The following is a 22,968-nucleotide window of genomic DNA, read 5'->3' as shown; positions in this document are numbered from 1 at the left end:
GATATTTCCTTTTGTTTTCTTTCTGTTCCTTTATATTCGTTCATGTTAATTTTTTACCTGAATTTTAACCTGTGTAACCGTGTTTGTAAAAACATCCACAAGGTTCTTTTTCACAATTCTTTTTTACTTCCCTTATCCTACCTTTTAAGTTTTACGGAATAAATAATTTCTGAAAATAAATCTCTATCTATAACTCAAGGTTCTATAATATGTATTTACAAGTTATAAAAGGTGGAAATAGCTTTTACTTATCATTTTTTCAATCTTATCTTTAATTAATAAAAATATAATACTTCCTCCGTCCAACTTATGTGATTGTATTTGACTAACCATAGATTTTTTTTTTTTTTTTTAAAGGAAAAACTGAAACTTATGGCCTAAAATAAGTCAATAGATAGTTGTGTGATTATAAATTATTTCATCAAGGATAAAAAGAGTATTTTAAAACTAAATTGTTACTTACAAAACATAGAAAAATATAATTCTTTTTTAGACCGATTCTAAAGGAAAAACTATCAAATAAATTGGGATGAAGGGAGTAATTGTTATGAAATTTCAAATTTCACAAGTAAAACTCCATAATAATGTCCAGAAATTTTAATTTTGAGAATTTAAAAGTCCACAACAATGATTATTTTCAATTACAATAATTGATAAGTAGCTATGTTAAAATTCTCAAAATAACCCTCACCTAGTACTTAATTAAAATTTGTAGTTCTATGTTCTTTTTTTTTTCTTTTCACAATTCTTTAAACATATAAAAGAATGCAACGTAAGGTGATCCAGTCAATCTCCGAAGAAAGGAGTAATCTCCATCTCTTAATGGCCAAAAGTCTTTAATTTCTTTCTTTCTTCCTCCCCTTTACCAGGAGCAAGCAGGCCTTTCCTTATTCTGCCAATTATTATTATTTTCAAAAATGTCCACTTGCATTTTCCTCCTTTGGCTTGTTAGCATTCCTCTAACAATTCATGCCACCATCAATGTTGATCAACCCCATGGTAATTAACGTTCATTTCAATTTCAATATCAATTCTAGAATATACATTAACATTTGTCTTAATATTGCTTGCGTTTTGTGAATGACTGAACCTATAGCTTTCTGCTCGAATTATATATACATACATAAAAAAAATGTATACATATAAAGCGATCATACTCATATGAATCCAGAGGCGGAGGCAGAGGGGTGCAAGGGGTCCAACCGAACCCTCTTGGTTGAAAAATTATACTATGTAAATGGGGTAAATTTTTTTTTTTTTTTTTTTTTTGCATATATATAAGTTGTTGTATCCCATTGGTGTAAGAAATTTATTTATTGAATTCCTGGCTCTGCCACTGTATGAATCCATTAATGTTCTTGCAGGTTTCCTCTTAAATTGCGGTGGAAGTGAAAAAATCAAACAAGATTCGCTTACATATGCACCAGATGATAACTATATAAAAACAGGAAATAAGTCAGAGATAAAACAAGAAGGGCTAGTGCCATTATTATCCTCTGTTCGTTATTTCCCAGATGATGTAGAAAAGAAATTTTGCTATCATTTGCCAGTGAACAAGGGGAGGAAAATGCTGATAAAAACCATATATTATTATGGAGGTTTTGATGGAGGCAAAGAGCCACCAATATTTGATCAAATAATTGATGGTACAAAGTGGAATATTAATACATCGGCGGATTATGCAGAAGGCCTTAGCTCCTATTATGAGGTTATTATGGTTGCTCATAATAAGGTTTTGAGTATTTGTTTTGCTAAAAATGAGCATACAACTTCAGACCCTTTTATCTCAGCTATAGAAGTATTGTATCTTGATGATTCCCTTTATAATTCTACTGACTTTGGGAAATATGCATTGGTCACTCTTGCTCGTCATAGCTTTGGATCTCATGATACCATAACGTATGTATGCCTTTTTTACCTCTTCTATCTTATTCCTTTGAGTTTTGTCTGTTAGAATTTTCCTTTTTTCATAGGGGTGGTGATTTAGGCCAGTTTGAGGACACCTCGATTATTCTACCGTATATCTATTATCTACTAGCAGCACAAATATTGGGAGTTATGCACATCAAAACTTAGGTAGATGGGGAAAAAGTTACCTAGCGTTGCTGGCATTTGAGATTGTATTTGGCATGACAGAAGTCATTTTCTCATGAAAATTGTTTTCTGTGGAAGATGTTTTCAGGTATTCCGTAGATGAAAATATTTTTCGAAAAACATATATATTGAAGAACTAATGTACTAATATATATATATGCAAACCGGTGAGTGTTTTAATGAAAATTTTGAGTACTATATATTAATAATTATGGTCAAGCGTTAGTTGCAACGAGTAATATGAAGTTGTAAAAGTTAAGATAGCTGTAAGGCAGATAACTTCCCTCACTTCCCATAAGTGAAGAAAGTCATCTTTCCCCTTTGTGAGTACGAAACACCAGAAATAACTTCATATTTGAAAACATTTTTGTTGAAAATGACTACTTTCATTACCAAACACACCCATACTCTCTTTGGTTTTCACCTAATTCACTGACCGTTAGGCGGCACCTTGATGCCCTATATTAAACTTTTTATGACCCATAAAATAAATCCATTTAATGTTGAAATTTTCGTTACATGCTTCTTTAAATGTGTTTTGTTACATGCATATTAACTGACATTTGATAGATGATGTTGAACTAGTTTTCCAGATGACAAATTCAATCGTCACTGGTATCCATTACTAGATGAAAATCCAGTTGTTACAAGCCATGCTCCTGTAACTCCTTCAACATTCTGGAATATGCCACCAGAGAAAGTTTTTGAAAACTCAGTGACAGCAAGCAGAGGGAAGACTCTTGTGGTAAATTGGCCACCATTTTCACTTCCAAAGACTTATTACTACCTTGCTTTGTACTTCCAAGAAAACAGAACCCCAAGTCCGTATAGCTGGAGAGTTTTTGATGTCTTAGTGAATGGAGCAAAATTCTTTAGCAACCTTAATGTCACAACCAGTGGTGTCACTGTTTATAGCACAACTTGGCCTCTTGAAGGGGAAACAAAAATTACATTGATTCCCGCGATTAATAGTCCTGTTGGTCCAGTGGTTGCCGCTGGTGAACTCCTCCAACTTTTGCCTCTTGCTGGATTAACTCTCACTAGAGATGGTAATGTTTTTTTTTTTCTGCAATATTTTCTTTACTAGTTAATGACGGATCCAAAATGATGTGGATTCTGAGTTGATAGTAAGTACGAAATATAACTTATTACTTATCTATGCTTGTTTCTTTGCACTTATATAATTGGCTTCTGGCGAATTCATGAACCTATTGTTGGATCCACCACTGTTACTATATGTCTGCCAATTTTGTTAGTTTCTACAGTAACACATTTTTGTTGCACTTAAATAGTGGCGGTGATGGACGATTTAAGGAAAAGCTTTAACAAAAAACCTCAAAATTGGCATGGTGATCCATGTCTTCCGAAGGACAATTCATGGACCGGAGTTACATGCTCTAATGGCACGAACACACGAATCATCTCCCTGTAAGTTTAAATTTTCAGATTTAATCCAGGAGTAATATTATTTGACTACTGAATCAATAATATACCGCTTTGATGCAATTTTGTGCCCTTGGTTATGTTTTTTTATGAAGGAATTTAACCAATGCTGGAATTGCTGGATCATTGCCACCAAGCATATCTAAATTAACTGCACTCAATCATTTGTAAGCTATCCTTTATCATATTATATTTCTTGGTTTTGTTATCTATCAATGTAATATACTAATTGAAAATGGCTCATTTTAAGGTGGCTTGGAAGCAATGAACTTACAGGTCAAATACCTGATTTAAGCTCATTGATAAACTTAGAAACTCTGTAAGTTCCTATTTGTTGTTCTTCTTCCTACATTTTTTAACAACGGGAAAATCTCAGAGAGCCAACTGGCTCATGGTTCAGTAGATAATGGATCTCTTCTCTACCCTTCTCCACTTAATATTTGTCCGAAAAGGAAAAACAATAGATTTCTCTTCTTCCTACTTTACTCTATTTTTTATCCTAATTTGAATTTCTAACAAATATAACCATCTCCCCTGCAATGGAAAAGGCACTTGGAGAACAACCAGTTGCAAGGATCAATCCCTGAAACATTGGGACATCTACCTAAACTTCGAGAAGTGTATGCTCTTTTATTTTACTGATCTGTTTTTGATTTTGTACATTTGATAATTAATGTTCTGCTCTGTAAGTCCATAATTAATATTTCTGTTTTATAGGTTTCTCCAAAACAACCATCTCAAAGGGAGTATTCCACAAAGCCTAAGAAACAAGAATAGCATAAACCTAAAGTGAGTAATGTTGAATTAGAACATGTTTCTATTTCCAACTTGATACAAGTTATGATCTTATTGATGCTATATAATCTGTTGTTTTAGGGTCTCTCCTGGAAATGAAGTATCAAGTTAGGGACCGGCCTAAAGAGAGGATTAAATGAAGAACTACTAGAACTTGTTACACACTTCAGGAGGATGTGGACAGAATTATTCAGGACCACACATGAGAAACACAAGCTATCAGATGAAATGAAGGGATTCGGAAGAAGAGCTTTTAGTCTTGGTGTACTTCTTGTATAGCATAAACATAATCACATCTAATACTTGAAAAGAAAATAATTAGCAAAGTAAAGGTGTCTTTGTACATTTGTCATGACTAGTAATCATTTAATTAATAGAAGATAGATGTAACCATGTTTTTCTACTAGAATTTTTGCCTCTCTCTCTCTCTCTCTCTCTGTGATTCAAATGAAAGATATGTATAAAAGACTCCGTATAAAAGGGACTATGCCAAAGTTATAGAAAAAATGTAAACCATCATCACCTATTCTAACCACCTAAAAGTTGTCTGAACAGGGAAAACAATACTACTATATCAAGTTAATTGTATTAACCAGTTCAAACTGGGAAGAGCATGATCTTTTTTCTGATAGTAAGCTTCTAACAAACAGTTAAACTCTTTGTTGTTAATCTCAGGCTTATGAATAAGGTTGAAAGATAAAAGCAAAGATAAGCAGATATCTAATAAACATATAAATCATGTCTAGAAAAATATTTGAACTGAATCAGGATACTTTTATTTGATACGAGTCAAAAGAATGGTAAATTTTTACAGAAGCTAAGAGGGGCATTCCACTGTATATACAAAGCAATGAGGTATTACCCTTTGAATCAAACAGATAAGCAAAAAAAAACATTGACAAAACTGAATATTGAAAACTGGCTTAGACGAAAAGTAAATGCCTAACAATTGAAGACATGTTTCTAACTCCCCCATGAATCCTGGAATGATGCCTTGTTACTGCTGCTGCTGTTTCTTCTCCAAACTTGAATTCTGGGAATACGAATCCTTTTTTGCTGAAGAGTGTATCGATCAGGTTCTCCAAAGCCTCTGGGGTCAGACGAAATCCATCCCAATGTAAATACGAAGCCCTCTTAGAACACGTAGCAGCTCCTTTCTCACCGCACTTCTTCTTCGCATCAAAGTTGAATGGACCATCACCACTGCCACAACACGCCTTCATCAAAGTCTTTGTCTTGAATCCCAGAAAGGCGTGATTCTTAAGAACAGCCATGAATGCTTTGTAGTAATCTGCATATATGATGTGAACTTCAGGGTATTTCAAACGCAACTCCATAATTGCTTGCGAAAGGTGATCGTTGTGAAGCTTCGAGAACAGATTCAATCCCTTGTGACATCTGTTTTTGCCCATTGAATCGCTCTCGGGAAACAGAGTCCGAAAAACTGGAAAGCAGCCCATGGGTAAAATTCCAGAAACCATAATAGTTTTGGCTTCAGCTTCAATGATGAGTCTTTCCACTGAATTCTTAATGGTCTCCACCACTTCAGGCACAAGATGAGACGCCTCGGAAATAGATTTTCCATTTAAGAAGGCCTGTTTGTAGTCGTTAATTCCAGGTTGATCCATAAAGATGAGAGCTTTCCGAAGAACCTTGTTTTTGCCACAGTCATGAAAAGAGAAGCAGTCTTTATAGAAGAACTTCATGAAAGTGACAATCTGAGTTAGGTCATGAGAATGCGGAGGTGGTTTGATACCATTCTTTAGGAAGAAAAAAGGGCTCATGATGGTAGCTCCAGGGGTGGCAAAATTAAGACCGGACTCGAAGAATTCAGTGCCATGTTGGGTGTGGGGTTGTGGAGAAGGCAGATTGAGGGTTGCAGCAATATGATCAGCAGCTGATGAAGATGAAGAGTCGCCGATATCTCCCAAATTATATATGGCATTAAAGGGACCAAGTAGTTCATCTTCTTTCGCCAGAGAAAAAGAATGAACAACAAGAAGACAAGAGCAGAGTAATGCCAAGATCAACAAATGATGGGTACTGCAATGGGAAGCCATTGAAGCAGAGACGGAAAAAAAAAGCTCAAACAAGATGGAAAAGAGCAAAATTGATTGGAGAATCAAAGAAAAAAGAGAGTGAGTAAGTTTTGTGATGCAAAATTCTGAGGAACCGTGAAGGATATTTATAGGGGTGGTGATGCTTGGCGTTTAATCAAAATTAAATTGTTTCCCACGTTGTTTAGGAGAAACAAAAAACTCCGTAGTTGTTTACATTTAGGAAATACCAATTTTTTTTACATAAGGCGGTGTTTACTTATTCTTTCTTTTATTGCAAGAAAAAAATATAGATATTTGAACAGACAAGGAAATTCTGATCTTTCTTTAGTTTTCTTTTGGAACCGGAGCTTCTGGCGTCTTTTTTTTTTTTTTTTTTTTTTTTTAGAACAAGAATGAGTAGAAAAATAATTTCTACTTTGTTTTTTAGATTATCAGCCGCGTTTGACATATAGTGAATTTTATCAAAGAATTTTTTTTACCTAGATGAAACTTTAATTTGAAGCTGCAATTTAGTATAAATATCTTAGACCTGATGAAAGTCTGAGAAAACCTAATGGTCATCCTTTGGGCCTTGGATTTATATTTTTCTTTCTTATGATGAATAAATAATAGGATAGCAACATTTTTGCTGTAAAAAGTAAGGTCTAAATGAACGAGAATAATCATAAAGCTACAGAATTAACCATTGAATTGTTTCCACAACCATAAATACATATGTTTATTATCAGCTAATTTAATTTTAGCAGTCAAATAATTAAATGATAAATATTTGTTCTTGTCTATGTTACAATTATTGGTTTGCATAAGTGCTATTGAACCTATCCCAATTATGAAATTATGATTTCAGAGTTTAATATATGTCAAAAAATTTAGTAAATTAAATATATATGTTGTGTTAAAAACATGAGTCATCTGCCTCCAAAGGTGGACCTAATGCATTAGAAATGGATTCATCCAATTTTTTGTAAAATTTGGCTCAAATCCACTATATTAATATAAAAATAAATTTCAAACTTACTAAATCAGATAAAATATACGATATAATAAAATCTCAAATTCATAAAATTGTACTCGTCGACCGGTGCATGTGGGATAAATTGTACCCTCCACAACTCCTGGATCGAAAGCCATGTTACACGTCGCAATATCGCACTGGCCTTCTCTAGTTTGACAAAAAATATCCGCTGTCTTCTCTCCGTCCATACCTAACAATTCCTTAAATAAAAACATCCACGTTTATCATTTTTCAATCAACTCATTGGAACTCCTTTATCTTTTCTCCGATAGATAAAAGCCATTAACCAACATTGGACAACACAGTTTGATAACAACCTTATTTGTTCCGAATGTTGCCTACGATAATAAATCCTCGTTCAATCTTCACTCTTCCAAATACTTCAGTTTCTCTTTTTCCATCTCACAAACCCACCACCTTCATTCGTTGCCAGGCCGCTGCTGACTCACCAGCCGGCGGCCCCTCGTGGTTCAACTTCGGCGCCGCCGCCAATGCCGCAGCAGCACCTGGGGTTGGCAGAATTAGCCAAAACTCCGATGAAATTGCTGATAAGAGAATTGGGAATGATAAGAAGACGAAAGTGAATGCTAAGGAAAGGCGTTGGTCACGTAACAGAGAGAGTTATTTGGGTGATGATAGAGAACCTCTTCCTCTTCCTATGACTTACCCTGATACTTCTCCTTGTTCCCCTGACGAAATCGACCGCCGCCTCCGCTGTGATCCTATTATTGAGGTTCTTTTTTTTTGAGTTTTCTTTAGAATCTGTTTATGTGGAATGGTTTATTTGGTTGAGGTATTTGCTGGTTTTTTGTAAAGTTGGCTCCAATTGAGAGTCTTGAGTCCTAATTTGAGATATGGTTGGTATTTTGGTACTACTTACATGGTCTATAGTAACCTAATGCACGAGGATAAGAATAATTTGAACTGTTTGATGTGCTAACAATCAACTCATTACTTAAGCTCAATAGTAGGTACACCTCTTAGTATATCTACATACTTCTAAAAATGTTTCCTTCAATTTTTTTTTTATATTATCTAGGATTTTTTTTGATTAAGCACCGGGTGTCCGAGTCTCTTTGAGCCCCGACTAATCTCGGGGGTGCACAGTGGAGTTTCCCGCAAGTGCACCACGTGTGTTTCCCCGGCCGATGGCCCTCGGGAAATTGTTTGCACCCAAATGTTTCGAACTTGAGACCTTGAAAGGGAGCACCCCAAGGCTCAAGTCAATTGCCACCAGGCCAAATTATCTAGGATTTAAACTCTATGGGTTCAATCTTTTAAGATTCGTAGCATTGAACCCATTAAATTTTAAAGATATGGGTTTATGTCTACTATTTATTAAATTTTTAATCAGTGTTTACACATAAATTTATAATCATACTTGAAAGTTAGAGGTTTAATTGAACCCAAAGATTGAGGATACATCCGCCCCTGACATCCCGAATTCTAGATAGTGGGTTTTTGTATTCTTCTCTTTTTCTCGCAATATTTCATGATTCCCCGGACCCCACCCAGTGGGATTATACTTGGTATGTTGTTGTTGTTGTCCCATTATTTCATGATTTTTAAATGTGAACGTGAGAAAAAAATGAACATTTCAGTGCTCTAGACAGAGCTCTTTCATGTATGGAATGGACAATTTGGAGCCTCTAACACTAGTATAATTTTGGAATAAATAGAAAAGTAAAAAGTGATAGAGCCTAGAGAGAGAGAGACAGACAGACTTGTCAGGAAAAATGAAATTGAGCTTCTGGATATCCTATGAAGTTTTGTTCTATGTGTGTGCGCTTACATTGACGATTGTTAAAAATGAAAGTTAAAGTTATATCTCAATCTAGGGTTGAAGATTTTCTGTTGTCCTTCTTATTACTTTAGGATTGCAAGGAAGTCGTCTATGAGTGGACTGGAAAATGTCGGAGTTGCCAAGGGTCAGGACTTGTTAGTTACTATAACAAAAGGGGGAAGGAGACCATCTGTAAATGCATACCTTGCGCTGGAATCGGTATGACAATCATACTTTTGTATTTCCTCTCTGAATATTATCTTGTATGAACGTTTGCATAACATAGTTATCTGTACTGGTTTGCTTGGAGCCCACAGAATGCACTTCATTTGTTCTGATCGAATATCTATGGTAGGATACTTTTAACAGTATCACCTTGATACTGTTTTCTTTAATAAAAATGACTTATCAAAAAAAAAAAAAAAAAAAAAAAAAAAGGATTAAGCACTTCTCTCATAGCATATTTGGTTATAGCACACTAAAGAAGTGCATAATGTGGGATAATTCATGAGCTGGAAAAAATTAAAGTGAAATTTTGTGAATGTAATGTGGTTTTCCTTTCAATATTATCAGATGTTCCTGTTTCTGCTAGATCAAAAGATCAATATCACCATATGATGTTATGATTTTTCAAGCAGCAAATTTGATGAGCCTGTACAGTGACTTGGAATGTCAAATTTCATATATCATTTAGTTTCCTGAAGATGAATGAAAAGAAGGAGGATTGTATTTCTGTACTTTCTGGAGAATTACTTTGATTGTAATGTGATTTTAGGGTAAATATCTTTAGCGGTCTATATCAGACATTTTATGCTTCAAAAAATTGGTGTTTTTATTTTACCGTTATAAACTTTTCTTTTCTTATTGATTGAATTTAGGAGAATGACCAAGTTGGATCTCGCATTTATGTGAGCTGCTGTTGGTACAAAGAATTAGGGAACTGGTCCGTCCCTTGGTAAATAAATTAATGAATTAGTATTTGGAAGGATTATATACATGGTTCTCAGAGTTGTTGAGTTTAAAGTTTAAATATAGGTTAGTTTATGGATTTCAGTGAGGACTTAGTCCCAGGATGTAGCATTTCTGTCTGTCATCTTCAGAAGTTTTTTTCTTAATGGATTTATCAAAAAAGAAAAAAAAAAAAAGATTTTCTCTTTAGCCTTGCATAAACTTCAAAAGAGAAATCAAAAGATGATTAAAATAATAGAACGATGAAGCAAGTAACTTCCATAGTTTGTTCAAGAGGGAACTGGAGATCCTCGTGATGAAGCAAATGACCTCCATCTTTTGGTCGTATTTTGCATATTGTGCTTTTGTCCTATAATCTGTCCAATTAGCATATTTCCTGTACTGGCTTAAATTTGTCCAGTTGCAGATGACCTCAAGGATAAAGCGTGTTTACTTCCATGTTTTCCAGATTCCGCGTTTTGTGCTTGTGGTTTCAGATATTCATGTTCATGCCTCTAAAGGGAGAATAGATTCCTGAGGTCATTCTTTCCCCAATTAAAGTTGTCAACCACTATAATGGTATTTTAAGTTCTCGATCCTTCAGTATCTAATGTGATCCACCAAAGTAAATGAGAAGGTATACGTGATGCACACAGGGATCTATACCTCTATCAAAAATTAGCCCCTAAAAGTGAGTCTGTTGCTATTTTGAAAATCAGGATCATGAATGTTTATTATTTGATTATTTCGGAACTGATATGTGCATTATTTCTTTATGGGATCAATCTTCTTTTTAATTTGTGGCTGAGTAACAGATCCGTCCAGAATCTCAATCCCAGGTCTTAATACTTTTGACATTTCAGGTTATGTGCAGAAAATAACACTACGCACGGATATTGATGTGATGGTGGACTTGGATGACAAACCACCTTGACAAAAGAATACTCGTACCATTTTGTTTATACCAGTATACATTAGGAAGCTTTGAAGAGACACTTAACTTCACGGAATTGTTGTATTCTTTGAGGAGCAAAGTGCGGGCCCAATACTAAACCAATTTTCTTAAATCAAATAAAGCACAGATTCTATACATCCGTAGCAGAACAAACTACTTTGGGAGAAAGAGATGAGGCGGTTGGAACAACTGAGCAAGGATCTCGAATGTATTTGTAGCTTAGCTTTTTCACTTCAGCTCTTTCCTTCTGGGTTCTGAAAATGTTTTTATACGTTTGGTTGAGAATCTTGGTTGCTTTAACAAGTAGTTGAGGAATAAAAAATATTCTTCCTTATCTTCTTTACTTTAAGCATCAGAATATGTCTCCTTTGTTCATAGCCATTCTACTATTTAAGGTCCTCTGCTACAATGTTAGTCCGCAACTTCATTCCACTTTTAAGTAAATCTTTACCCAAACAGCAGCAAGTGGAGAAAAATGTCAAAGGCGAGCTTTCTTGATTTCCAATACAACCTCTCAAAGAGAAGTTTCCTGCGTAAGCCAACTAGGATGTTTACTAGAGAGAGGCAGAACTCACGTTCGTTGTCTGTTTACCAACCTAGTATTGATGAGCTAAAGAAAGTTTTTGATAGATTTGATTCAAACAAAGACGGCAAGATTTCACCAGACGAGTACAAGGCTATACTCAAAGCCATGGGGAAGAAGAGCCTCCTTACAAGGGAAGTTCAAAAGATTTTCGACGTTGCAGATGCTGATGGTGATGGATTTATTGATTTCAATGAGTTTGTGGAAGTGCAGAAGAAGGAAGGCGGAGTTAATACTAGGGATTTGCAGAGTGCTTTCCACACTTTTGACAGGGATCGCGATGGAAAGATCAGTGTGCAGGAAGTGTACGAGTTGCAGAAGGGGCTCGGACAACGATGCAGCCTTCAAGATTGCAGGAAGATGGTGAAGGCAGTGGATGCAAATGGAGATGGTGTGATTGATTTGGATGAATTCGTGACTATGATGAATCGCACTATGACACTTTGTTAGAAGCTTTAATCCCTAATTGAAAGGCCCCAACTGGGAATTCCAAGCTCATTAGTAATCACTAGTTCGCTATTTATATTTTACTTGTGTAAATGTAAGGTTTCTGCATGCCTTACTGCATGCTGGTGGCATTAGTTCTGACTAGTTAGATATTTTATAAGAAGTCTATAGTTTCAATATGATTTAAGGTGTCATCCAACAAGCTGACGTTAATCCAACTATGGTACATATCATACGATTCACGCCCCTGAGGCCTAAAACTGCCATGATGTTGCAAAATTATATTTCAATCAGAAATGAGAAAGGTCGAGAGTAAATGTGCTTTAAAGAACTTTTTATTAATGCAACTGCACTTCATTAATTGTTCCCCATATTAATTCACATAGAAAAGGTGAAAGAGCAAAAGACACGGTTGCCAAGCTCACGTACATTATCCTTTTCGTTGGCGCTTTTCCTTTTGTTGTTCCTTGGATCAACTATAGGGGAAGACGCAATTAACAAGGGACTATGTAGTCCATAGTTAATAAATGTATTACAGTACCTGAATTAGTAATATCAACAGAACTTGGAAAAGTTAAAACCACCGCTTAAATATCGACGCTTCAGAATCTAATGATAGAATGAAGCGTGAATCTAAATTGTGAGATGGAAGTACTAGCTGATTTTCTTTAAGACCATGGATTTCTTTCAAGGTCTTAAAAACAGTGAAGACAAAATTCATTGGAGTGACAACAAGAATGGATGTTTCACAGTTAAAGCCTTTTCTCCACTCATCACACAAACACCCATCAAGGAGCTTTTTGGTCATGGAAATGCATCTGGAAAGTGAAGAATCAATACAAGGTGGCTTGTTTTTCTTGGGTGGTGGCAAAAGGGGCTTGCTTGGCCTAGGAGAACCTGAAAGGAAGGGGATTTCAACTGTGTTCTAGGCGTTTCTTATGCGGAGCAGAATCAGAGATCAGGTGTGGCAGATTTCCTTAAAACAGTTGGGCTCAAGTGGATCATACCAAAGTCTACTGGTGAACTTCTAATGTGCTGGAATTACAATATTGGCTATGCAAAACAGAAGTGGGAAACAATACCAGCATTTATATGGTGAACTATTCGAACAGAGAACAATGCAAGATGCTATGAAGAATGTAATAGTACTACCACTCAGAAAAATCTAGATGAATCGTAATTTCTGTTCCACTTTTGGTTTAAAAAACGCTTTGTAGCAGAACTAGAACTTTTTTTTTTTTTGGTTTAAAGAAGTAGAACCTTTACTTAGACATAATAGATCCCTTTAAGAATAACAAGTGCTATTGTGTGGTTTTTGAATGGTTAATATGGCTCATGCACGCCTTTTGTGCGTATAGCCTGATAATAATATACTGTTACCATTCTAAAAATGGAGCATGTAATAAGAAAGAATAACATCGACATATCTTCTAAGAAGACCATTTTGCCATCCAAGGGAAAAACAATTATTGCATTATCTTCTTAAACTTATACAGAATAATTTAGATTATTTAATTTTTAAATTCACAAGTTCAGATGCCCCACACATGGATGCAACTGTGCAAGCTAGCAGCCAAGTCCTTGAAGGAACTCTCAAGGGATGCACTAATGTCCTCCAATGAAGTTCTACAACCCCTTTCAACTATGAGTTCCAAAAAACAATAACATTGCCCAACTAAAGCATTTTCCTATAAAGCGATAGAACCAGAAAACGTGAAAATATTGTGCAGATACAACGGAACATTAATTTGACTGGCACTTTGGGGACTAATCTCTAAACACAAAGATCCAAACTACGATAACGAGTCTTAGATATCCACAAGGGTGCAAGCAATCCATAAATTGCAAGACATGGTGATATTTGGCATTGCAATTAGCAGTACATGCAAATTGTTGGTATTTTAGATGACTCCAAACAGTGTCACAGCAAGCCTACAGGCATCTTAACACCGCGCTCATCCCAACATGCAGACTCTTGATGATCCTGAGATCTGTAGAAGCCAGTCTATGTATACTTGTTTTAGCCACCGTACTTCACCAATAATCACCACAAGAGCATTTTCCATCCTTGAAATGATGAAACCGCTTGTTATCCCTGACAATCAACTCTCGCCCAACAATCCTTGACATGATCTTGATGGCATTGTGACAATCACCACATACACGGAGATTCTTTATGATACGTAAAGGTGTTCTAGCAGGAGTACTAATCAGACCATATGCAATGGCTAAACGTTCGCTGTGGTATAGCAGAGCCTGTTCCTTGGCTTCCTGATCAATATCATGAAGGACATATCTGGTATCAGGCACATAAGCTTGTTCTTTCATTGCAGCCCGCAACTTCTCATCATCCTTGAAGAGGGTTGGATTACGAAACTCAGCTACTCTATTTCTTCCCTCAAGCATATTAATCGCTAACTGCTTCTTTGGTGGCGGAGTGGGAATCTTATTAGCAACAGCCTTAGAGGGGTCAAGACCAACCATCAACTCCTCAGCTCGATCCTCAAGATCAATATCGCCGTGTATACAGGCATAATTCATTAATGCTTCCCAGACAACTGCTGTTGGTTCAAATGGAAGCTTCGATATATATTCCTCTGCCTCAGCAAGATGTCCACATTTTCCTAGAACACCCATAAGTCCTAAATAGTGCTCCACCTGTGGAGCAATTCCATACTCGGTCTTCATCGACTCAAAGTGCACGAAAGCCTCATCAATGGCATCTGCACTAGCACAAGCCTCGAAAACATAAAGAAAAGTTTCCTCATTTGGCTTCATTCCCATCTCCCGCATCTGATCATACAATGTCAACCCATCATCCCCCAACCCATTCAATGCATATCCGTTTATCATCAAATGCCACGAGTCCATATCCCTATCACGCATATGATCAAAAACTCTGCGCGCATCTGTCATACTTCCACACTTGGAATACATACTAATAATTTTATTGCTCAAACGAAGATCACCCCTGAACTTTGATCTCAAAAAGTAATCGTGCACCTTTTTAGCATCTTCAAGTTTCTTCGAATTGGCACACAACTCAAAGAGCATCTCAAAACATTGTGCATCCGCAACTACCCCCTGTTCCATATGTTCAATAACCTCCTTAACTTTACCCTCTTGACAAAAGCTAATTAAATCAACAGTAGGCATAGGAGCACCACTCGGGACTTGATTATGCACAACCTGGGGTTGGTTATGTAATTGATTATTCATAGGAAACCCACTTCCCGGTGGGCCCCTCTGTGCCTGAGGATCCACTTGACCCTGGTTTACTCGTGGAGCATAATTTTGATTCTGATTAGGCTGCGGATAATTCTGATTTCTATTCGGACTTTGTACGTGTTCTTGATTCTGATATCCACCTTGTGGATAACTTGGAGCAGCATTAGGATTTCCCTGTTGCCTAAAGCCGCCTTGATTTTGATTATTCCATTGGTTGACATTGCCAGGTGGCGGATAGTTTCGAGGCTCACCGGGACTTGGCCTATACCAAATGTTCTGATTTTGAACATTATTAGGGCTTTGGCTATAACCCTGACCAGGATTAGCATATCCTTGACTAGGATTAACATTTCCATAATTTGAATAACCCTGATTAGGATTTTGATACCGAGTATACGACATATTCATCTGATTATTATTCGGATGATTAGGGGTTTGGTTATTCCACCTGTTTTGCGGAACCCCATGTGAATCAGATGTATTTGGGGGAATTTGAACATCGTTTTGTGCTGCAAATGTTGTTAGGGTTTTCAAATGCGAGGACTTTAAGGTTAGGGTTTTAGAACGTGAAGAAGAGGAGTATAATAAACGTACCTTGTTGTGTGAAGAAGTGAAAATGGAGATTCGAGTTCTGCGAATTGCCATTAGAGAAGACATTTTTTACACCACTGATTTAACTGGAAAAAATAAAAACCCTTTGTTAAACCCTAGCGTTGGAGTAAAGCTCTGGACCTTTTGAAATAGTTGGGCTTGTAATCCGGGTTGTGGGTCGGACTTTCTAGAAACAAAATTTATTTGATTTTGTTTTTGTTTTCGCTTTTATGAAAAATAAAATAAAAAACAGAGTTCTGGGATTATTTATGAGAGAACTAAACTACTTTCCCGTTCTAATTTATGTGGCACTATTTGACTAGACATGGAGTTTAAGAAAGAAAAGAAAGATTTTTTAATTTTGTGATCTAAAACAAGTTTTAGATATTTGTTTGTAGGGGTGTGCATTATTCAGATTAAACTAAAAAAACAAATCGAACCAAACAGAATTTTAATTTGGATTGGTTTTTCGATTTTTTGGTTTGGTTTCGGATTGGAAAATTAAAAATTTTGGATTTTTGGTTTAGTTTCTTACATAGTGGCAATTTGTATTAGAGTATAAAATGATTCTTTCTCAATCTTTAGGTTATGGACGTGTATTTATATAATTTTAAATATTATTTTTTTAAAGTTTTACCGTGTGACTTATATTAGAAAATATATTTAAGAGATTTGACATGATTACTTCTCATTCTCTATAATATTTGTTCTTTTTTGTCATTTTGATTATGCTAATTATTTTATATGACGCAACCGAATAACCAAACCGAAAAAACTCAAACCGATTAGAGAAAAACCGAACCAAACCAAACTTTTTTTGGTTCGGATTGGATTGTAGTTTTTAGAAACCGAACACCGAATAATGTAAAAGCGAACTGAAAAACCGAATGCACACCCCTATTTGTGTGGCTATAAATTATCTCATAAAGTTGAATTGTTTCGAAATAAAGAAAGATGACATTCTTTTTCGGACAGAATAAAAAGAAAAGTGTGCCATATAATTGGGACAGAGGGAATTTCAGTTAAGCCAATATATATCCATTATGTAAATGATAATAAGTGCAAAACACGAATGAAAGAAAAGAATAAGCCGATCCAGCTCTAGGTACACATATAATTCTAAGAAAATGGAAATTCAAATTAAGCTCCAAATATATGTGGGATTGTATGAATCCTACGAGCTTTCTCTCTCCCTAAGAATCTAATGTGTGAGTTCCTCACATACGACTCAATGGTGAAGATCTTTTCCTTCGTACTTGATAAGAGCTTCGTTGTAGCCGAGCAACCGAATTCGTCATTATGCTCAATATTATGTTAATGGCATTAGTAATTAGTAATGAATAAATTTGTAATTTGTTTATTTCTTTATTTGAATTTATTTAAATATATAACGGAAAAGGGCTTAAAATGCCCCCGAACTATTGGTTAAGGTACAAAAATATCCTCCTTACCTATTCGCTAAATGCCCTTGACGTCAACCTATTGGCCCTAAATTGCCCTTATTATTAATGTCTCTCGGAAAATATAATTAAATTTTTTATTTATTATGTGGCACGCTCTTATTGGTTAGTTTTATAATTAACCTAAACTACTTAGATCTCAATCCAAACTTGGATCCACCTAACTCGCCCCGGCTTAAATGCCTAATCAACCAAGGAGAAAACCACCAAATTAAAGCCGGAGTCCCTCTTCCCCTTTCGTTGCTCCGAACGAACAGCTCCGTCTCCGGCCACCCCATGGACGCCTTTGAAAAATACTAGAATTGAAAACAAAATGGATTAATGAATTAGAAACATAATTTTACACAATTGATTAAGATTACAAAAATCCCTTCTCCTAAATCGGAAAATGAAAGATGCAACAATTTAACAACATGATTAACTAAAGCTTTTTATAGCCCAATTTTATTTTATTTTGTTATAACTAGGTTATGGACACTGTTGAGCAGACATCATCGAAACTCCAAAGGTCCATCGAGCCACCGCTCATGATGAAATGGGTTCTAATTAATGAATTTTTTCTTTAGTTTGATGGGATTTAAGTTGGTTTGATGGGTGTTTTTTTCGTATTTTTTTTGATGAGCATGGATGGTGTTACGGCGGAGCCGCTGGTGGTGCGAAACAGAGGCTTTTTTTGGCTGAGATTGGAGGTTCAGGGGTATCGTAATATCCTAAGACGCTATATTAATAAATTGTGTATCTTCATATTCCTTTTATATATAAATGTTTGCGATTAAATCTTAGTACAAACTTTCAAATACACATAATTTTACAATCAACAATAACAATAGTAGTAACTAGCTATACTTTAATATAATCCTTCCACTTGGTATGAACAATCTCTTCACATCAAGCATGAGTCTTTTCTTAGAAAATATAAGATGATGGTTTTTTTTTTTCAAAATATAAACTTATGGGTCAAGTTTTACATTTAAATAAAAATCATGATTTAGAATCTCAAATCTTACTTTTTTGAGAATTTGGGATTTGAAACCATGATATAAAGTTGAAGTTGAAATTTTGTTTCACATTTCATAAACAAAGGCTGATTTGAAATCAAAATATGAAACATGAATTCAAATTGCATGGCAAATAATGGTGAATTTTATAATTTTATTTTTTCTTAGACAATTGAAGATTGAAACAAAAAAAGTAGAAAATTTATATAAAGAAGAAAAAGAAAGAAAAACTACTAATTCTTTAAACAAAAATATTTTAAAACTTTGAACTAAACTACTCAAATCTTCTTATTAATAAATAAATTTTTTACAACAACATCTAAGGTAATATATTGAAAACACATAGCTCACATCTTATTAACTTGAATTAATCTTTACTATTATAAGTAATAATATTACTATGTGAAATAAAAATATTTTATGTTTTACAAGAATACTTTAGACCAACAGCTTCATTTTTCAGGAAAAGATATTCTTGGTGCTTAATTTGAAAATAAACGATAGGTTCCTACTCTTCGGCGTGTTATTAGTACTTGATGGTGTCTCAATCAAGTATTGATGAAATATAGCTTCTTGAATCTGATCAAAATAAGCACTAATATGATAACAAAAAGCAATTGCTTTAACCACAATGATCTTTATTACCCACAAAACAATTCCTACAAACATGCACAACTATTTGGAAGGAGAGGAATTTCAGGTGTTTTGAAGGCAATAGTAGCTCGTTGCAAAGGATCAAAATGAATTGCATTCTAAGCTTTTGTTATTGGTGTAGTTCTAAGTATGTAGATGACTCTGTTTCTATTGTAGACATCCTAGGATCTTTATAAGATGAAATAGGATTTAGAGATAGTCTTTGTTTTTACTCTTTTGGATGTAGATTCAATGTCAAATTTTTGGATGCAGAAATAAGCGATAATTAATATACGATCTGGTTACCTTGTCCAAAAAAAAAAAAAAACACATGCACAACAGAATGCATGTTTTAAAACAGACTCAGTTCCTTCCTTTTTCTCCTCGTAATATTTTACAAAATATCTCAATTTTTATTAATTTTTTTAGTAATATCTCCTACTATTTAAATAATTAATCGTTATCTCTATAAATTTAGGGAGATTATACATGTAACAAAATAAATGAATCATTGTTTGCAAATTAAAATTTAATTTTGGCTATATTATATGGAAGCCTTTCTTTCCTTTCTTTTTAGGGAAAAGGGTCAAATATACCCCTCTTCTTTAATTTATTAGTTAACTTTGCCCTCCGTTAGCCAAAGTGATCAAATATACCCCTCCCGTTAATAAAGTGTACACTTCTACGCTTAAGTGGACGGAAATCCCCAATTCAGTCAAAATTAATCATTTAATTAAAATACCCATGCCCCAAAAGTTGACCCGCCCCGATCCAAAAAATTTCACCCCCTCCCAAATATACCCCTTTGCGCGTTCTTTCTATTCTTGAAACATCAGTACGACACAAACAAGAGAGGTAGAGAGAGAGATGTGTATCAATGGCGATCTAGAGCTCTTTCCTTCTTCTTGCTCATATAAACGCTCATAAGGTATGAAATTTAACTATCCATCTCCGATTATGTCGAGTTCTCTTCTGTTTTTGTATTTATTTGAAGTTCGTACAAGTTAGGGTTTTGGGTTAACTTTGAATAAGGGTTTCGTCTAAGTTTTTGTTGATTTTCTGAGTTATTTGTATGGGGGTGAAATTATTTTTTGGATCAGGGCGGGTCAACTTTTGGGGTATGGGTATTTTTAATTAAATGATTAAGTTTGGCTGAGTTGGGGGTTTCCGTCCACTTAAGGGTAGAAGTGTACACTTTATTATTGGAAGGGGTATATTTGACCACTTTAGCTAACTATAGAAATTGATTAATAAACTAAAGTAGAGGGGTATATTTGACCCTTTACCCTTCTTTTTATTGGCACCTCTCTTTTTTTGTTTTCCTTATATATTCCTCTTTGTTTGTTTTCATTTTCCTTTTTCTTCCGTTACTCCGTATATCCCCTACTTCCTCCAGGTCAATTTGTCTTCTCCTAATTTTGTGCGAAATTCCTAAAATATTGTCATTTTTTTCTCGTACGAATTTAGAGTATGTCAATGAATAAAGGTAGAGAGACAGATGAAGAGCAATAACTACTATTCATACAAGAGTCTATGATGAAAGAATTTTCTTTATCCTAAACAGCTTTGTCACTTCACCGTGTTAAAGAGAAGTCTGTAAATGAAACTCTTCAATAGTCTAATCACGTAGGAAGAAAAATTTATACTACACAAAGTTCGGACTTGGTTCATAAAAATGTGTGATGAAGAATGCATATTGTATGTCTGTTTATATGTTTAATTTTTAATACTCCAGAACCTTTCAAATTCTATAATTAAGTAATGGAGAATTATGTTGTAACTGAAATAACTTATTTAGAGAATAAAGAGTCTTTTATCAAGAAGGGCGAGAATTAATTTTAAAACAGAATTTTTTTGTGAAGGCATTAAATAAGGAGAGCATATTAAATAAGTTTGAAACGTTTTGGCATCAACCATTTAAAAACGTCTTCCTCATTAATTAAGTAATTATTTAACTACTTTTACATTTTTAAGAATAAGTTGAACAAAATAATAAGGACAAAAAAGCAAAAACATTAAAAAAAAGATAAATATATATATTTGATATAGGTCATAAGTAAAATAATAGTTGTCTTTAAAATATTTCCCTAATCTAATAATAAAAGAATAAAAAGGCGAAATTAAGAGCAACACAATAAGGAAAGTAATACACTGAGTAGTACTTATAAAACCCCAAATAGAGGAAATGCACATACACAAATCTTGGCACAAATGGACGTGGATTTTTCCTCACTTTCCTTATTCCTTTTCATTTTCCATTTTTACCACCTGATTTTCTCCTTTCACTCCAAATTTTATGCAAAATCCCGGCCCATAATTCTTCCTCTTCCTTTAATATTTTACTTACCGTCCCAATACTTGGATAATCATCCTATATTCATCACATGTAATATAATATAAAGGAATCCAAAAAACGAAGAAGAAGAGACGGAGAGTAGAACACCCTATAATACTTTTGTTATCCTTAGAGCATATTCTTTAGTATAAAAAGAGGGGAAAAAAAGTTATTCTTTGCTATCCTATCTCATTCTTATCCTCATATTCATCAATTAATGTTGACTTTGCAAGTTGTGAAGGCAAGCTTCTGGAAAAAAGTGCCGAATCGTCGGCATAAAATTCTTTTCCTATCTTCTTGCCGATCCTTTGAAGGCGACCTACAAGAAAAAGACGTGAGATTTAAAATGAAAGAGGATGTCGCATAAAATCAAATGCTATTGAAGCAATATTTATAGGTTTGACGTAATCAATGATCGAAGTAATTGATTTAACGAGTAAAGGAACATGGGTATAGAAAGGAGAATTAAGTGTGTGATATTCATTAGGAGAGGAGAAATGCTTCAATAAAGAATGAAACGTGGAGTAGTAGATGTGAATAATACAGGGAAAACAAAACCAAATATCCCTAAAATATAAAATATTTACCCGCCCCATATCCCTTCTAAAGTAATTTCGCTTTTACCCCAGCCGGCCAGAACTATTTACCCGACATACCCCTCGGCCAAACCCCTTCCTCCGTGATACTTGTTGGGCTAAAACGGCCCAAAGATACTCTTAATATGATGTGATATTGTCCGCTTTGGGCCAAGCCCGCACGGTTTTTCCCTAAAAGGTCTCACATCATTAAGAGTATCTAACTCCTTATAAGTAGTTGTTGACACCCAATTTTGTCCCGCCTCTCCTTCGAAATACCTATTTACGCTAGCCTTTTATTAATACTGGCATTGCATTATCCTGTCATTATCCTTTATTACCGCTTCTACTACCATTATTATTATTATTACCAGCTTTATTTATAATTCACAATTTTTTTTATCATTTTGACATTTTTTACCGGCTTTTTTGCACACGTTAGCGCATAAATTTTGCGTAATTTAATAGTATCGCTTACTTATTGTTGACGTATTACAATGTCATATTACATATTTTATATTAAGTCCGTCCATAATTAAATCCTAAAACTATTTGGGCTAAGGCCTAATTCGTGAAACCAGCCTACATTTTAATTTACTACTCAGCCTACATTTTAATACCCAACCCAACATTTTACACCCCAGCCCACATTTAAAATCGACCCAGTCCAAAATGGACCCGACCCGGCGGCCCAATTCTCGTTCAAAACAAGGGAGTAGGGTTCCCTTCCCATTTTCCTTCAAGCCGCCTCCCCCTTCCCCTTTCCTTTTTCTCTCCTCTCTCCTTCGTCGTCAAGAAAAGGGCAAGATCACAGAGATCTTTTGCCTCAGCAGAAATTATGCATAGCTAATTCGGGGACGAAATTAATGGTTTTGTACCTTCCATCATCAGGGTCAAAGTTTGAAAGTCGAGTTTCTCCTCTCTGTTTTCTTTTTTTTCTCTTTCCTTCCGATCTGGAAACACTTAATGGGTTTTGGCCGTTTGTGGATTGAAAATTGATCTCCTTTGTCTGTTCCGTTGATTTT

General features: G+C 35.0%; 5 protein-coding genes across 7 annotated transcripts; 3 read left to right on the top strand and 2 right to left on the bottom strand.

Moving 5' to 3' along the window:
- Positions 1 to 637: 637 nt before the first annotated feature.
- Positions 638 to 4,735, top strand: LOC132062825 (probable LRR receptor-like serine/threonine-protein kinase At1g67720). Its single transcript, XM_059455308.1, has 9 exons — positions 638 to 999; positions 1,365 to 1,899; positions 2,680 to 3,143; positions 3,387 to 3,522; positions 3,633 to 3,704; positions 3,788 to 3,856; positions 4,086 to 4,157; positions 4,255 to 4,326; positions 4,414 to 4,735. Exons 1-9 carry the CDS (start codon positions 918 to 920, stop codon positions 4,442 to 4,444), a joined length of 1,533 nt encoding a protein of 510 aa, XP_059311291.1. The 5' UTR covers positions 638 to 917; the 3' UTR covers positions 4,445 to 4,735.
- A 350-nt stretch (positions 4,736 to 5,085) lies between these two features.
- On the bottom strand, positions 5,086 to 7,272 carry LOC132064900 (GDSL esterase/lipase At5g03980-like). Its single transcript, XM_059458066.1, has one exon. It carries the CDS (start codon positions 6,390 to 6,392, stop codon positions 5,256 to 5,258), a length of 1,137 nt encoding a protein of 378 aa, XP_059314049.1. The 5' UTR covers positions 6,393 to 7,272; the 3' UTR covers positions 5,086 to 5,255.
- Positions 7,273 to 7,526: 254 nt separating this feature from the next.
- Positions 7,527 to 11,434, top strand: LOC132064901 (protein disulfide-isomerase SCO2). Of its 3 annotated transcripts, XR_009416664.1 has the most exons (4): positions 7,527 to 8,140; positions 9,283 to 9,409; positions 9,764 to 9,966; positions 10,069 to 11,068. XR_009416664.1 is itself a non-coding variant. In XM_059458068.1 (3 exons), the coding sequence occupies exons 1-3, from the start codon at positions 7,739 to 7,741 to the stop codon at positions 9,814 to 9,816; spliced, it is 582 nt and encodes a 193-aa protein (XP_059314051.1). In that variant the 5' UTR covers positions 7,527 to 7,738; the 3' UTR covers positions 9,817 to 11,068. The 3 variants fall into 3 exon arrangements, 2 of the variants coding, with proteins under 2 accessions (XP_059314051.1, XP_059314050.1); XM_059458068.1 differs by having other exon boundaries at positions 9,764 to 11,068; XM_059458067.1 differs by lacking the exon at positions 9,764 to 9,966 and having other exon boundaries at positions 7,536 to 8,140; positions 11,002 to 11,434.
- On the top strand, positions 11,421 to 12,305 carry LOC132064902 (calmodulin-like protein 30). Its single transcript, XM_059458070.1, has one exon. It carries the CDS (start codon positions 11,569 to 11,571, stop codon positions 12,124 to 12,126), a length of 558 nt encoding a protein of 185 aa, XP_059314053.1. The 5' UTR covers positions 11,421 to 11,568; the 3' UTR covers positions 12,127 to 12,305.
- A 1,260-nt stretch (positions 12,306 to 13,565) lies between these two features.
- LOC132064898 (pentatricopeptide repeat-containing protein At2g15690, mitochondrial) lies at positions 13,566 to 16,101 on the bottom strand. Its single transcript, XM_059458065.1, has one exon. It carries the CDS (start codon positions 16,006 to 16,008, stop codon positions 14,158 to 14,160), a length of 1,851 nt encoding a protein of 616 aa, XP_059314048.1. The 5' UTR covers positions 16,009 to 16,101; the 3' UTR covers positions 13,566 to 14,157.
- Positions 16,102 to 22,968: the final 6,867 nt, after the last annotated feature.

Source organism: Lycium ferocissimum, chromosome 7, assembly GCF_029784015.1.
Source record: "Lycium ferocissimum isolate CSIRO_LF1 chromosome 7, AGI_CSIRO_Lferr_CH_V1, whole genome shotgun sequence".
In the NCBI taxonomy this organism is placed as follows: Eukaryota; Viridiplantae; Streptophyta; class Magnoliopsida; order Solanales; family Solanaceae; genus Lycium; species Lycium ferocissimum.
Note: the sequence above shows the minus strand (reverse complement) of the source record. Positions and strands in the feature narration are given on the sequence as shown.

Excerpts from the sequence above, each read along its gene's own strand:
- LOC132064902 (XM_059458070.1), top strand. The coding sequence starts at position 11,569 with ATGTCAAAGGCGAGCTTTCTTGATTTCCAATACAACCTCTCAAAGAGA.
- LOC132064900 (XM_059458066.1), bottom strand. The coding sequence starts at position 6,392 with ATGGCTTCCCATTGCAGTACCCATCATTTGTTGATCTTGGCATTACTC.
- LOC132064898 (XM_059458065.1), bottom strand. The coding sequence starts at position 16,008 with ATGTCTTCTCTAATGGCAATTCGCAGAACTCGAATCTCCATTTTCACT.
- LOC132062825 (XM_059455308.1), top strand. The coding sequence starts at position 918 with ATGTCCACTTGCATTTTCCTCCTTTGGCTTGTTAGCATTCCTCTAACA. Across the intron at positions 4,158-4,254 it reads CTACCTAAACTTCGAGAAGT|GTTTCTCCAAAACAACCATC; the intron begins GTATGCTCTTTT and ends TCTGTTTTATAG. Across the intron at positions 4,327-4,413 it reads AAGAATAGCATAAACCTAAA|GGTCTCTCCTGGAAATGAAG; the intron begins GTGAGTAATGTT and ends CTGTTGTTTTAG.
- LOC132064901 (XM_059458067.1), top strand. The coding sequence starts at position 7,739 with ATGTTGCCTACGATAATAAATCCTCGTTCAATCTTCACTCTTCCAAAT. Across the intron at positions 8,141-9,282 it reads GCTGTGATCCTATTATTGAG|GATTGCAAGGAAGTCGTCTA; the intron begins GTTCTTTTTTTT and ends TTATTACTTTAG. Across the intron at positions 9,410-11,001 it reads CATACCTTGCGCTGGAATCG|GTTATGTGCAGAAAATAACA; the intron begins GTATGACAATCA and ends TTGACATTTCAG.